Source organism: Rhamphochromis longiceps, linkage group LG9, assembly GCF_057381845.1.
Source record: "Rhamphochromis longiceps isolate RC_006_pf linkage group LG9, R_longiceps_female_GT1.1, whole genome shotgun sequence".
Classification (NCBI taxonomy): domain Eukaryota; kingdom Metazoa; phylum Chordata; class Actinopteri; order Cichliformes; family Cichlidae; genus Rhamphochromis; species Rhamphochromis longiceps.
Genome location: NC_140565.1, coordinates 32658186 through 32674643, shown reverse-complemented (window position 1 = coordinate 32674643; position 16458 = coordinate 32658186). Strand labels below are relative to the sequence as shown.

At 42.9% G+C, this 16458-nt stretch overlaps 1 protein-coding gene across 2 annotated transcripts in view; it reads right to left on the bottom strand.

Annotated features, from left to right (window-relative positions):
• rps6ka3b (ribosomal protein S6 kinase A3b) overlaps positions 1-16458 on the bottom strand; it is a 67030-nt gene that overhangs the window by 36692 nt on the left and 13880 nt on the right. Inside the window, exon 2 of one of the 2 annotated variants that reach the window (XM_085417419.1) lies at positions 14169-14228. In XM_085417419.1, coding sequence (XP_085273545.1) covers positions 14169-14228 — 60 coding nt within the window. Of the gene's footprint in view, positions 1-2188; positions 2345-14168; positions 14229-16458 lie in introns of those variants that run through there. The other variant, XM_085417420.1, reaches the window with a different exon arrangement.

Below are 16458 nucleotides of genomic sequence, written 5' to 3'. Positions count from 1 at the left end.
AGAGGGAGGGTAAAAGATGGAGGAGAGAGGCGGATATGATCTGCAGCAGAGGCCGAACTCTATAGTAGAGCGAGAGCATTAAGAATAGATGAGGAGGAGCTGAGGGAGGACATTATCATTAATTCAAGAGCTGGCAAGACAAGATCCTCAATCACGGCTCCGCACATCAGACGCGCTCGGGCTCAGATTTTCATTCTGTTGGTAACTGATCTACCGAGAAGCACGCGGAGAGAGAGGCGGCTGGGAGGACGTGATTCTGGAGGCTGAGATGATGTAGAGCACAGCAACTCTCCTCACGGGCTCATCAGTCACAATATCCTTTGTAAAGTGAAAGGTAATGAAAGAGAAAAGTCCACCACGCGTCCCGAGGTGCTGTTTTCACACGTGCACCACAGCCTTTCTAGACATTACTCATCAAAGACTCAGTGGTCACAATGTGCCGGTACAGGTGCCTGAAGTCACAGAAAACAGGTCGTCACACACATACAAGACTCAAATGGACAAACCTCTTTCCACTGTTGATAGCGTTTAATGGCTTCTGGCGTTATAATGAGTTACATTTAAAAAAGTCCGGCCGGTCAGGCACTGGGTGTCTCTGTTTTGTTTTGGCTGTGGTAAGCTTTGTCCTGCAGGAGCTGATTGGAGGGTGATTATCTGGATAAGCGGAGCTCGTGCAAAAGCTCTGACCTTCCTGCAGCCTCCTGTCTCCGACAGGCCCTGCGACTTCCTCCTGTCCTCCACGCACGCCGTCAGCCGCGCAAACAGCCGATAAATGCGCACTCTTTTAACTTAATTATGTTTTTGTAAATACATCGCTGTTTCCTACGCTGCCAGCGCACGTCGTCTTCAGTCATTGTCACAAGTTTTCCGTGTTTTTTCCTTCTGTCATCTCCTCTTAAAAACACGGGGATGAAACACTAAAACTAAACTTAAAAAACAAAAAACAAACAAAAAATGTAAAAATTTAGAAGAAAGAAAAGTTTTCAACTGTGGTATGACTGACTATCTGACACATATTGATCCATTTGCCTATAAATTCTGACCGCTCGCTAAACAAAAATCAATCAGACGAAACCCTAATTAACGAAGCTCGTCAACACGGGGCGAGAGACACTGAGTGACAGTGGGATGGACGCAGAGAGAGAGATGTGGACAAAGGAAGGGGGACAGCTCGCAGACAGAAAACTTTGTCGCCATGCCAACCATGTTACCATGGTGATATGTCCATACGACACACACACACCTCGCTGTGATCTGTTGGACAGCAGACCCACTGTCTGTGCACTCGTCCGTCCTCCTTTCATTCGGTCGCTCTCCCCTCTCATTAGAGGAAATCAAAGCGCTTCATCTGATGCCAACAAACACACACACACACACACACACTGCAGTACAGCAAACACTGGTGAATTACTTTTTCCTTCCATGTGAGAGCCTCATCGCTCACATAAATCCTGCAGTCAGAGATAAATACTCATCAATAATCAATCAAAGCAGCCGGCAAGTGTTACGACTCAGTTTCAGCTGTTCGGCTCACATCCATCCACGTCTGGTCGCTAATTACACACCACTAAATCACTCATTGTTGGTGCGGCCGGCCGCACAGTCCAGCATTGTTCAGGCTCTGAGGCTGACATATTCAGCCAACAGAGGAAAACCTAAAGAGCATCACAAAAGCTTAGCATTGTGTTACTGACCCGCTGGGGTTTGCATTCACCCGTTCACTTTTATTTTATGCGCTTTGAGCTGCAGCCTCGAGGAGCCGGGATCAAACGGCGGATCTCCACCTCCTGAGCCACATCTGCCGAGAGCACATCGCTCATGTCTGAATAACTTTACTCGAACTTTAAGTCAAAATATGCAGAGTTAAGATGAGTCATGAAAGGAAACGGCAGAAATAGCTGACGCTTCGTTACAGCGAGAATATGCTTTTCTGCTGCCAAAGCAAAGCTGCACGTTTGCTCACAACCCTGCACTAAACCTGACACACACACACACACACACACACACACACACACACACACACACACACACACACAGACTTCAAAAGCAATGCAAACACACCGAGACTACGAGGACACCAAAGACACGGTGAATCACGAGAAATGTAACAAACGCAGACAGCCAGCTAACGACAATCTGTACCAACAGTCTGTGTGTCTGCATGGTGTATGTGTGTGTGTGTGTGTACCTGGTACTGCCTGCTTCTAACGTTAAATAAAAGTGTCTTCATCCCGCTTGTCTCCTGTCACCACGCTGCCGCTCAAACTCACTAACTGGACAAACTTGTTACAGCACACAGCACTGATGGACACACACACACACTCCCTCTCTCTCTCACACACACACACAGACAGAGGAAGGCCCTCCAGCTGTTCGTCCTGGTGATTAAAGCATGTCCTGTCATTGTTTCCCTGGTAACATCTGCACAGGAAGGCACACATCTGTCCTTGGAGCACCCCGCCCCAACAAACTTTACATCAGCGCCCTCAGAGTCTGCGTCTGTCTGCAGCGTCATGTGATAAATACTGTTTGTATTACAGTGTGATTTCCCACAGGTCACTGAACGCATCGTCTGAATACATCTAAAATGATGAAGCTGGAAACCTCTGCAGAGTCCAAAATATTAGAAAGGAAAGGAGGGAAGGAAACAGAGGAAAGGAGGGCAAATGACAGGAGAGGCCAGGAGGACAAGAACAGGAATAAAAGAGGAAGTGAGGAAAGGAAACAGACCAGAGCCAAGGATATAAGAAAAGGAAATAGAAGAGATTAAGAAAAGACAAAGAAAAAATGAAATAAAAGACGAGACAGGAGAGAAATTAAAAAGGAAAGAGGAGAGGAAATGAGAAATGATGAGGTGAAATTAACGAGGAGATAAAAAAGGAAAGTACCTATAAAGGTGAAGAGGACAAAGGAACGATAAAGAGATGATGAAACAAGAAAAACTGACTGGAAAGGAGCAGTAAGAAAAGGAAGCAAGGAAAGGACATGACAGAAGAGAGGACACGAGGAAAGGAAATAAGAGAGAAAGGACAAGCAGAAGAGGAGTTTGTTTAAAATAAAACATAACAAGGAAAGGAAAGAAAAGCAGACGGCATTTGTGATTCTGAGAGCAGGAAGTGTGTGACATGAAATTCCACAGGAAGAGGATGATGATGATGAAGGCTCAGAGGGGGAGGAAGAGGAGGAGGCGGGTAGCTTTGAGTCTCTGTGTCAAATTCCAGCTAGGGTCAGTCAGACATCTGAGAGCATCTTCCTCTCGTCCACCTCCTCCTCTCCTCCTCAGTAATATTAATAAAACAATAAATGAATAAAAACAACCTCCTCTTCCTCGCTCATCATCCAAATCCCCCTCAGATATTTCCGCATGAGCCACAGAGACCTTTTTTACGTGGTTAAATGATCACAGATGGGAGGTTTTTTAGCTTTTGTCTTAAAAAATATTTGTTTTTTACTTATTTTAGTCGATATTTTGCTTAAACATTGTCACTAATATTAGCTTTGTTTTACATCCAAAGCACGAGTGAAATATAATAAATATACAACATTATGAGCTGTTTCCACGAGTGAGAATCCCAACACTGCTCGTTGTACGACGTTATAACCTGAGGTTTTCTGGGTGAAATTACCTCTCACAGATAAAGCGTCTAATCAGGAACCTGCAGACTGAACAATAACTGGCTGCAGGCCCTTTCATCACTGCGTGTGCTGCGTCGCCACTCATCACCGACAACAACAACAACAACAACAGGAAGCTGATTTTAAATTAAAGAAAGCAATCAGCACGCAGACTTATCGGCCCGTCATCGCGGCAATCTGCTGTCCTATTTTTGTGTCCACTGAATTTCTAAAGGAAGAAAATGAAAAACAATCAAGCAAAACGAAAACTGTTTCCTGAAGGAAACGATGCTCGGGGCGGATTCTGCTTCACAATAACTGTGAAATTAAACTTACACGTTTCTAATGTGTTTAATTTGCTACTTTGAAGAACCCGTCCATAAAAACAACCAGCAATCAGACACAGGTGTGGCAGTGGGGGGAGGAGCTAAAACAGCACCACCCCTCAGTGTGAGACAAAGGAGGATTACTTTGAACTGCAGCTCGTGCTAAGCTTCTGTAATAGTCCAGGAATAAAAACATCACTTTGCATGTTTTTAAGTCAGGACGAACATTTTTTCCTGAGAGACTAACAAATGAATCAAAACAATAACTGATAGTTTAACAGGTAATGATCGACCCTACAGGCTGTTTTCCTCACTTATAAAATAAATAGCAAGGTCAAAGCATGTAGAGTCATTGATACACTGCTAGGTTGACAGAGAGTGAAGGTCAAAGGTCACAAGGCCAGGTTTTGTGTGTGTGTGCGCGTGTGTGTGGTTTGTTTGAGTGTGATAAATCTGTTCCTGGAGAGAGCGAGTAACCACTGCGCTCAGGAAAAGCGGCGCCGCGTTGCACAGATTACATCACCACCCTGTGACCTCACAATGGCTAGACCCACAATGCCTCGTTCACAAAACACACACACACACACACACACACACAGACACACACGCACATACACACGAGTGACCCTGCCTATTACCACAAAGGAATTCACAGAGTGATCCCGACAGAAACTAAACAGAGAGAAAAAGCTTCCCCTCTTCTTCCTTATTATCCACCTCTTCACTTTAATACACACACACACACACACACACACACACACACACACACACACACACACACACACACACACACACACACACACACACACACACACACGTTTCCTCCCTCGCTTTATAACTCTTCCTATCAATCAATATCTCCTCTCTCTCTCGCGCTTTCTGTATCCATCAATATCCACTTTAGCCAGCGTGGGAGGGGCAGAGGTTTCCATTTTAGGTGTTCAGACCCGCAACACACACACACACACACACACACACACACACACACACACACACACACACACACACACACACACACTTCCTGCCTCCCTCCCAAATGCATGCACACTCACAGTGATGACCACAGATGAGAACAAATAGCCTCTAAGTGCTGAACCCAAACACATAAATAGATTTCAGAGAAGAAGAACAAACAGTCCCAAATCTGAGGACAACTTTCCAGTCTAGACAATACACACACACACACAGACACAGAGACACACACATACACACTCAAAAACACAGTGTCTGTTGTTTTTGTTGCAGGTCTGAAGGTTGTGACCGTCTAAATTGTAATTGGATGAGCTGTTTCCAAAGAATGTTGTCTCATACACACAACACATGGACACACAAACACACACACACACACACACACACCTGAGCGCCCTCAGTAAAATGCCTTGTGTGTGTGTGTGTGTGTGTGTGTGTGTGTGTGTGTGTGTGTGTGTGTGTGTGTGTGTGTGTGTGTGTGTGTGTGTGTGTGTGGGCGTTTAAAAGACGCCAGAGAAAGTCAGTCCAGATGGCCAGAGAAGATTAAACACCATCTGCCATGAGCGCTTCGTACACAGTCAACACACACACACACACACACACACACACACACACACACACACACACACACACACACACACACACACACACACACCACTGAGGATGATTTATAGAATCTGAAACATGACTTCTCTAATAAGGAGATTCATCACATTTTTTACACTTGTGGTAAAGACCTCGTTCTCAGGGAATAATGAATAATTCACTCCTCCTCCGGCGATCCGTCAGGAGAAACGGGTCGGAAAGAGGAAATAAAGCTCCACATGTTATGTCGGGATTCGTTAGCTGCAGCACCTGAGCATTCAGCGGCAACTTCAGACCGCATTAACCTGCACGTAACAATGCAGAGACTGTACACAAAAGATGGCAGATGAACGTCTGCCATTGTGTTGTTTGGAAGCTGTCCTTTTTGGTTACCATGACGACCGAGCTGATTTATTTCTAAGTGTCTCTGATGATGAAGTAGTGACACGAACGACGCCACAGAAGCCTTCTTGATTTCATAATGAACCTCTTTCACAGCAGCTGTACACGCTTATTTTAACCATTTTTACATGTAAAACCGCCGCTCAGAAAGACCATCAGACTTCCTGTCAGTGGCTACAATGACGCTTCACAGTCCACAGCTCGTCATGTCGGTTACCTGCGTAACCAATGTTGCCTCATTTCTGGACAGTAACAGGGAAGGTGACCTAAAAATAACGTGTGTTTTGACATTAAATCTCTTCTATAAAACTATGACTATGAGCAGGCAGTTTACTAGAAGCCTACCTGATTTCTTGCTTTTGATGTGATTCATGCCAACCAGAAAACCAGCACTTCCTCCAGATGTTCATCTCATCCTCGCCCACTGAGCTGAAGTTGAAAAGACGACTCAGACGTGCTCAAACACCCTCGTCTGCAGCTCAGGCAGATTCTTAATGACTTTTAAGGCTTCAAACTAGAACCAGACACATACAGCTCATACCATAATATCCTCTCTATTCACTTAGATTTCATCTTTCTTTTCCCAAAACATTACAACTGAGAAATAGACACTTGTCTTCCATTCGAAACAGTGTCGTCACAGCAGCTGTGACTCCTGTTTACAAAGCTGTCTGCAGCACATGTAGCAGAGCAGCAACACAGCTGCTGCACATTTAAATAATGACCTCATCATCTAGCCTTCACAGATTTCCCATTCATGCAAGTGCATATAAAAGCCTGTGATTTCCTACAGTGTTGTGGCATTATAACGACCTCAAATATAGGGATCAATAGTGTAGTGGTTTAGACATTAACCTAATAAAATTACACCTCCATCCAGCTCCATCCTGTCTACTCTCCTGTACGGTGCAGAAAAGTTGGAAAGGCTGGTTATCGAGAGAACAGACTGAGTAACCAACGAGTCGGACAGACAGCCCTCTGAGATTCCAGACAGCTTTGCACTCTTGGCCACCGGCCACTGGCTTTGAAACCCCTTAAGACACCATAATCCATCAATATGCACCGTGCACTGCAACCCGACGGTGTAAGAGAAATGGGAAAGCAAGGTGCAAGAGCTGATGGAGGGAAACATTCAAGACAGGCAGGAGGTGGGGAGCAAAGCTCAGTTACTCATTTATTACAAATCAATTAAATAACATACAAGTAGGGCTGGGCGATATGGCTTAAAATCCATATCGCGGTATAATTTGAAGCATGTGCGGTAACGATATATATCACGATATATTCTTTTCTTCTGTATAACGTATTTTACACACTATAAGGCACACTTAAAATCCTTTAATTTTCTCAAAAATCAACAGTGTGCCTTATGTATGAATTCTGGTTGTGCTTACTGACCTCGAACCGATTTTATGTGGTACACAGCGCACAGAAATCTGTCAAAAAAAATTTAATATGACTTTGGTAAGCTATGAAGCCGGAGCATTATGGCTGCCATAGTCAGGAGCCTTGCAGAGTAATCTGGGTCCAAAACTCCGTCTTCTTCAGGTCCCAAAGTCAAACGAACACTGAGAGTTAAAAACTGTCTAAATTCTTTCATTTTTAATAAAATGATCAGCGTTGCTGCTTTACATCCAGGCATCCATGAAAACAGAATTTATTAAATTCAACAGAGTTAGAAGCTAGCAGGAAGTTAGCTCGCTAGTTTCCACCTAAACATGCCATAGCATGTTCTGACTGAGAGATCAATTAAAAAAATTAAAACGTACTGCTTTGCTATCACTTCCAACATAAAGGAAGACAGTAAACTAAACAGCAGTGACGTTTGTAGGGTTACTGTAGTTAAGCTAGCTGGTATATAATGATGTGCTACGTGATCGCTAGCAAAACAGCTACGTTAGCATAACATTAGCACAGTGAAGCTGAAGGATGAATGCTAACTTTTTTCCACTCGAGAAAAGTTAACGTGAGGGTTTCTGGTGGTCAGGGACAAATGCAATCACATGGCAGGATGCTATAAACAGACCAAACTTCAGTCAGGAGAACAACTGAGATAATCCATCCACAATACCAGGTTAGTTATTAATATACTGCAACAACATGGGAATAGAGCAGCTGCGAGAGAATTCAGCATTAATGAATCAATGGTAGGGAAGTGGAGGGAGCGCAGTAATTTGCAGATGATATTGTTTGCAGCCGCTGCAATGCTTTCGACCAAAACAGGCGCAGCTTGATGACACCATCAACATGCGTTATTGCGATAGAGCGGTATAGTCAAAATCTCTACAGTTGGCCAAATTTATACCGTTTCTACCGCCCACCCCTACATACAAGAATCGCCTTTTTCGATCAAATTCTCCAAAGTGTGTTTGATAATCTCGATACTGGCCAAATTAATTGTAGCTCAGCTCCGAAAATGACTTCTGGTCATGCAGTAACCTAAACAGCCAAAAACAAGGAGCAAAATCGTGATGAATGTTGAGCAGCGCGTGCACCTGACTGACCTGTAAAACCTGTGAAACCTGTAAAAAACATCACTGCTCCCCAATGAACAGCATCATGATCAAGCAATCATTCATTTAATCAGCAACAAGGTGTTTCTACCGGTAACTGTTCGCAGATACCGGACATATTTTATTTTGCCACCCATACAAACACCAGGACAAACATCCACAGACATCACTCTACACATCCACAGGGGGGCACTGTTTAAGGCCATTCAGCTTTCCCATAGATCCTACAAATCTGCAAGCTACTTTGAAACCCACCTCTGGACTCTTCTCATTAACCCTCTGAAACGAATCACACATTAGCTTTCACTGGCTGTTCTCTCTGGGACGCACGTGCTCACTAAACACTACCAATCGCTCGGTTAATCAATAACAGGACGCTGTTCTGGGAAACTGATGGGCTGATTTTCCCTGAACGTATTAATCCTGTTATAATAGCCTGAGTCATAAAAGCTTTCAAACTGTTTTCAGCAGCTTCATGAGAGTATCCTTTTGCTATCACTTCCTGTTCTTTGTGCTCATCTTCATCCCTGTTTTGGGAATTTTATGTCACAGTTTGGTCATTTTGCATCTCATGGTCACTTAATGCTTTTTGTGGTCATTATTTCTATCATATTAGGCACTCATTTAGACTTAGGATATTTTGTTTTACATTTTTCACAATAATTATTATTGTTATTATAGTTATTTTCAACCACTTTGCTGTCAAGTTACATCTTATGTTACTCATTTTGCATCTTTCTAATAATCAGCTCCTCTTTTCTTTATGGCTGGTTTTCATCTCTTTATTTTAGCATTTCTTTGGAGTTTGCTTTGTGTCACTTTTACGTTAAATCGCACCTCTCTGCAGATGTTTTGTTTTTAAAAGTGGGCCACAGGAAGGAGAAGGTGCTATCATAAGTTTGGCATTGCCTCAATCGATTCTCAGAGGATGACGGAACAAATCTCAGCTCTGCAAGAGCACACCTGCGCATTTATGAAATATTTAAGAAGTCCCATTTAAACCATTTAGAGCGACGCAGTCAGCCAGAGAAATCTGCTGGGAGAGCAAAACCGAGCGAGGCACAAAACCCGCGGCGCAGCAGGTCACACAAACTAAGAAGCTGGTGCACGTGTGTGTTCAACATGGTGTTCCCACAGCGAACAAGTGACCTCATCCTGATGAGACATGATACTGTGTCTGACACACACACACACACACACACACAGCTGAACAGCAGCGGCAGATGGCAGCAGATGTTAGTTGGCCCCTCAGAGAGCAACGATGTTCCTTCTGCTGTCTGGAAACTCTTTTCTGCCTCACTGGGGGCCTTAGCGAGTGTGTGTGTGTGTGTGTGTGTGTGTGTGTGTGTGTGTGTGTGTGTGTGTGTGTGTGTGTGTGTGTGTGTGCATGGATTCTTACTATCTTGATGGGGACCAAAATCTGACATTTACTATACTGGTGGGGACCAACAGCCCTCATGGGAACCAAAGTCCAGGTCCCCATGGGGGACTCAAAATGTTATAGTTAGGTTTAGGGTTAGCCATTCATTTTTCATCACCATCATCATCATCATCATCATCATCATCATCATCATCATCATCATCATCATCGTTTATTTATATAGCACTTTAAAAACACGCAAGGCTGACCAAAGTGCTGAACAATAGAAACATAATAGATACCATAAGAATAATAAATACGATAAAATAATAAACATAGTGAAAAACAATAAAATACAAGTAAATACAAGTCAGTCAACCACTGAGTCAAAAGCCAGTGAATAAAAATGTGTTTTCAATCTGGATTTAAAAACCAGCACTGATGTCGATCGTCTAATGGACCATTTTTGATGGTTAGAGTAAGCAGCTGAGGAAAGCATTATGTCAATGGGATGTCCCCACAAAGATAGCAAACCAGGCGTGTGTGTGTGCTACTGACTCAACAATGATGTCAGTGTGTCAACTGAATGTGTGTTTCTTGCAGTCACACCTGAGCTCATGATAGTGTGTGTATGTGTTATCGACTCAATGGATGCAACAGCGCTGTGATGGAGGTGTTTCAGGATCTGAGCGAGTGTGTGCGTGAATGAGAGCTGAGGTGTGTGTGTGTGTGTGTGTGTGTGTGTGTGTGTGTGTGTGTGTGTGTGTGTGTGTGTGTGTGTGTGTGTGTGTGTGTGTGTGTGTGTTTTCAGTGCTTCCTTTTAGTCTGTTTTTTATCGGCTCTTACTGGCTCACAGGGGTAGTTGGGCAGTTGTCTGCACATGTGAGTGCACATATAAGCCAATCCAATGAGTCTCTGTCACTTTAGATAACAAACCACAGCAGTTCCTCTCATTTCCTGCCAAACGATAAACAAAAATATCTGCTATATTTGAGGAAATGAAATCCTACTTTGCAAAGCTGCTGGTGAATTTCCTTTTGGCTCGTGGTCAAACATCAGTGACTGCTGTTGGCACCACGGGTCGACCCATTAATGGACATAGCAAGCACAACTTAAAGAGTTTAAAAAAAAGCAGAAGCATGTTTTAAGTGATTCTGCATGTGAGGTTTTTACGTCTCTGAAATGTTTGAAATTAAATTCAGTGCTCCCTGCCCACTCTTCACGATAGCCTCGAGGCTTTTCAGGAGTTCAGGATGGAAATTATAAAGCAAGCTTTGGAAGTTAGCTGACTCACGAAGATTCACCAAGTCTCAGCAAAGATCTGCACCAAAGCGTCTCCTGACATGTTGTGATGAAATCTGACCACAGTGACACAAACACACTTCCTGTGTGTTTAACTTCAACTATTTTGCTGTTGTTGGATTATTTTGTGCTTCGCAGGCGTTTAATCATTTATGAACAGATATCTTTCTAATAATTTTGCCTCTCTTATAGTTGCTTAATATCGTTTGTGTCACATGTTAGTCATCTCTGAGCTCTTTCTGTTCATGTTGACTCCATGGTTGCTTCCCATCGTTTTGTTTCATATTTTGATTGTTTGTGTCTCTCTGTGGTCCTTTGACTGTTTCTCGTGATCACTGAGATCTCTTTCTAATCACTTTGCTCCTCTTTATAGTTGCTCAATATTGTTTTGTGACTGTTTTGGGCCATTGTTTTGTCATTTTGGTATTTTTATGATCACTGAGCTCTCTTTTTATTCATTTTGCATGTCTTCATGGTTGCTGTCCATGACTTTGGGACTGTTTTGGCCTCTCTGTAGTATACCTCCATGGTTGTTGCGCTCCCTTCCTGATCATTTTCTTCTTTTTGTCCTTTTCTGTCACATTTTGGCCATGCTAGGTCAGGCTTTGGTCATTTTGGTCTTTATATGATCACTGAGGTTGCTTTTTAATCATTCTGAAATCCTCTTTTTGGCTGTTTTCTATCGTTTTGTATTCGTTTTGTATAATTTCTCACATTTTGCATCTTGTATTTTCTGCATTTTTGCTTCTTTTGGTTCCCCCTGCCATTATTTTTGTCCCATATCAAAGTTTTAGTTTCAGTTTTAGTTGTTTTATTAGTAAGTTCTCTTTTTAAACTTTAGGTTTCAGGGTTTTTTATTTCCTACAATCAGCCTGGCTCATGTAGTGTCTCAGTTACACGCACACCCTGTTTCATCCTCTATTTGGACGACCGGTGAATAAAATTGACAGAACGTCATGTTTTATTCAGTAAGACCTGATACCAGTGACTGAGGCCATTAACTGACCAAAGTGCTTATTGAGGTGATAAACCAAGTGAGAAGTGTGGTCATTTCTCCCAGACTTACTCACAGCTCGGTCTGAAGCTCTGTGGTCTGACCGTTGCAGAACTTGTTTGCTTTGCCGTCCCTTGTCTCAGTGAAGGTCCTCACATGTGTAGCGGTCGGTGAATTTGTGTCATTTGCACACTCTAAGACTTTGAGCAACGTGACACAGAGAGAAAGCTGCCTCATTACCCCGATTTAACCTGACACACACTCTCACACACTCGCTTCACATTGACTGGAACAGTCTAAGTCACTCATTAACAGTTATGTAATATATTCACGCTCACACACACAGACCTGCAGACACACACTCACACAATGTGACGCTGGTGATGTTTTCACATCCAGCTTCTTGCTGCAGAGCTCGTGTGTGTCTTTGTGTGAGTGCTGCCGACTCTGTGCAGTGAGGTAATGAGTGCTCAGCTCCTACCAGAGAGTCGATCCATAAGCCATCTCCTCTGCATTTAAAAAATCAATACGTGCAGCTGCCCTCCCTGCTGCTGCTCAAACACTCGCAGACAGGTCCGTGAGCTCAGTGCAGGACACACGGCTCCTGAAACGTCTGAGGAGCCAGTTCTGCTTTTGTAGCTTATGAGAACCAGCCCACATTTCATAAAACAGCCACAACATTTAATCCTTTGAATTATGTTTCTGCACCTGTGCTTATTTTTGTTTACAGGGCACTGCTCGTTTTTCCCCACCAGTCCCATATCTGCTGATTTGCTTCTGCGTGCATGAAGTGAAGGCTCACCAACATTTAAAGGTGCAAAAAGCCATTCAGAGGCTCGAGGACTCACACAAGACAGCAGTCACTGAAAAACAGGACACAGAAACTTTCTTTGGGATGGTTCTTCATTATTTTGCACTAATTCAGCGATGTTGTGATTCTCTTTGAGGTCTGTTTGTTATCTTTTGTGTCTGCTGACAAATGCTTTGCATCATTTTCTGCTACTTTGCATGTATTTTGCAAATGTTTTACACCTATTAGGGGTGATTTTCCTTCTTCCTGTGAGTATTTTATGCATTTTTCTGGTGATTTTCCATCAATTTCCACTCTTGAGGTCATTTTTGTGTCTTTTTGATTACTTTGTTTCACTTTTTTATTATTTGGTTGCTGCTTTTTCCTCATTTCGTACCAATTTCAGGTTGTTTCTTTTGCTTGTTTTGCACATTTCTTTGCTTTCCAACATTGCTTTCATTTCCAATAATTTTAGGTTTTCAATCATTTTACACCCATCAGTGTTCTAATTGTCTCAATGTTGCACACTTCTGTGATACCCAGCGTCTCTCTCTGCAGTAATTTTGCATTTCTATTGGTTTTGTGTCTCTTCTAGACTCAGTTGTACTTCATTGTGGTCGTTTCGTATCTTAGAACTGAGCTCGGATCCCTCAGGTCCACTAGGCCTGTTTAGTAATCCGTGCATGACCACATGCATTTCAAAATACCCTGTATTTACAGTGATTTTCTCCAAAACAGGGTCAAATGAAAGTCAGCATGTGTGAGTAGAGGATAAAAGTGGGCCACAGGAAGAAGAAGGTGGAATCGCCTGAAGAGAAAATATCATCTAATCCCAAAACAACTCCTGAAATGTGAAGAGCATCACAAATAAATGATGATAACGATCAGTGCCAAGGATGTGAGGGAGGATTTTTTCTTCCTGCTTTGAGATGACTCATGATTTTAATAGTGAGCTACATTCTGCTTCACTTTCATACCAGCAATTATCCTGCAGGAGTAGGCGTCAGTTTTCTCAAACAGAGGCTAAATCAAAAACTCTGCTTTGTGTGAATGTAACTGAAACTTTTGCACACGAGGTCGCACACAGATCGATGTAAAAGTGACCAGAAGAGCTGTTTAAGCGTCAATACGAGGAGGTCAGACTCATGACTGCACGCGTGAGTTCCTTCAGAGCAGTTTGAGTGCAAACAGAGAGCTCGGCGTGTTTACAGTGAAGCCGACGAAATGCCAGGAAAGACTAACAGAAAGCTCCAAACACAGTCTGCAGCCTCTCTGATGTGAGCAGGAAACACAGGACAGGAGGTGGACTCACCGTGCAGACAGACATCGAATCGTCCTCGCCCACCGAGTCCTCGGGATCATGATGTGCATCCTGTAATCAAACACACACAAAGGTCAGGCGTTAACACACACACACACACGCAGAAGCTCAGCAGTGACATGCTAATTAGCAGCTGCTCTCTGTGTGATCCTGGCAGGCGACGTCACCTCTTCAGGCTCAGACATGCTCACCTGAAAAACTGGTAACAGCTCGACTTCCTCTGAGACAGCGAGTACTGAGGCACACTTATCTGTACAGAAACATGCAAGGTCCAGTTTGATGGGCTGCAGACCCCGGGGACTTCAGGTGGACGTAAACAGGAAGCTGACATTCGTTGATTGTTTTCATTGATTTTCCAGGGCTGTCAATTTTCTCTATTTTTTTTTTTTCTTGCAATTTTATTTGAATTTATTTTGTAGTTTTGCTGATTTTTTTATTTCAGTTTTATATTAAATTTATTTCTTTATTTCTAATTATTTAGCATTTTATTTATTAAATACAGATATTCTACTTCTGCATTTGTTTTAGAATAAACTTTTTTTTACCGATTCTTTTTTAAGTTTTTTTTTTAAATTTTTTAAGTAATTATCATTTTACTTTATAAATGTTATTTTTTGTCATTTTTTTAATGTTAATTTGGATTTTTTGTGCTATTTTTAATTGTTATTCCAGTTTTATTTATTTATCTATATACTTTCTGCCTTTCCTTTTATTTTTTGTTTTATTTTCAAATTTTATACTTTTTTTATTATTTATCACCACATTCATTTTCCTTTATTTTCTTATTTAGACATTTGCAGTTAATTTTAACTGTAAACATTTTTATTTTTGCATTTTAATATTTTAGTTATTTTTTTCTAACTAAAACACTGCGTATATATTTTATAAACATATGCAAAATATCCACCTCACCACTGAAACCTGTGACAGATGAATGATAATGATAGGCTTATCAGAGCTGTAACGTTCTGCTGGGAAACCTGATTCCTGACATTTATGTGGATGTTACGAAACACTATCCAAGCACAGCACAACGGGCATCACCACAACCCAAAAACTGTCACGAGCTCCTCGAAGAACGGCAAAGAGCCCAAGGCGCTGACCCAACCTCCAAACTCCCCAAATCCCAATCCAATCAAACCTGATCCACAAGGTCCTGACCCGGAAACACAAAGGACCCAAAGGATCCTGGTCTGTGCCCCCGAGGTCAGAGGTGCTTTGGCAGCACGAAGCACAGAGACGCCCAATATGAGGCAGGTGGCTTTAATGTATAAAATCTGGGCCTATTCTGATCATTTCTGGGATCATATTTCTGTTCTCAGATACTACAAGACTAGCGTTGCATGATTCAGTTTTTGAAAGATTTAGAGTACAAATACAACAGAAAACGAGGAAAGCAGAACGCGTCCCCTCTAAATCAGATATAAGGTAAATCAGGTGCATAAAGACATTAATAATTCTTTTACATCAAGGACTTTTGCTGCCTACGTTCAATTCTTTCCATTCAGAGGTGAAGCAAGCCGCTCACTGAGTAGCCGTCTTTTATTCTGAAAAGTGAATGGCCTGGCCTGTATTTATATAGCGCTTTACTAGTCCCTAAGGACCCCAAAGCGCTTTACATATCCAGTCATCCACCCATTCACACACTGGTGATGGCAAGCTACATTGTAGCCACAGCCACCCTGGGGCGCACTGACAGAGGCGAGGCTGCCGGACACTGGCGCCACCGGGCCCTCTGACCGCCACCAGTAGGCAACGGGTGAAGTGTCTTGCCCAAGGACACAACGACCAAGACTGTCCAAGCCGGGGCTCGAACCGGCAACCTTCCGATTACAAGGCGAACGCCCAACTCTTGAGCCACGATCGCCCGTCGTGGAAAAGCTCTCATCATCATCACCTCCCTCCCGCTCTATCGCTGTGATGTTGGGATCAAACTAGAGTTCAGGTTAAAATGAGATACGGGAACAAAAGAGAAGAAAAAGAAGGGCCCAGACGGTCTGAACGTAAGATTTATCAGCAGGGCCGACAGACTCGGACGGCTTCCGTACCTCATCTGCTCGGCCGAAAGGGAAAACAAAAACAACAGATCTGAATTAGCATTACGTAACGCAGATTAACAGCCTGTCTGCTTCCCTGCTCGAACAACAGCTGTGATTCAGACACTGATAGCACTGATACTACTGCGTGACCAAAAAAGCATAATAACAATAAAAGCGATTACGATTATTTACTCTGCGGGTGAGAGCAACTCGGGGAGCAATTACTGACCTGTAATCTGCAC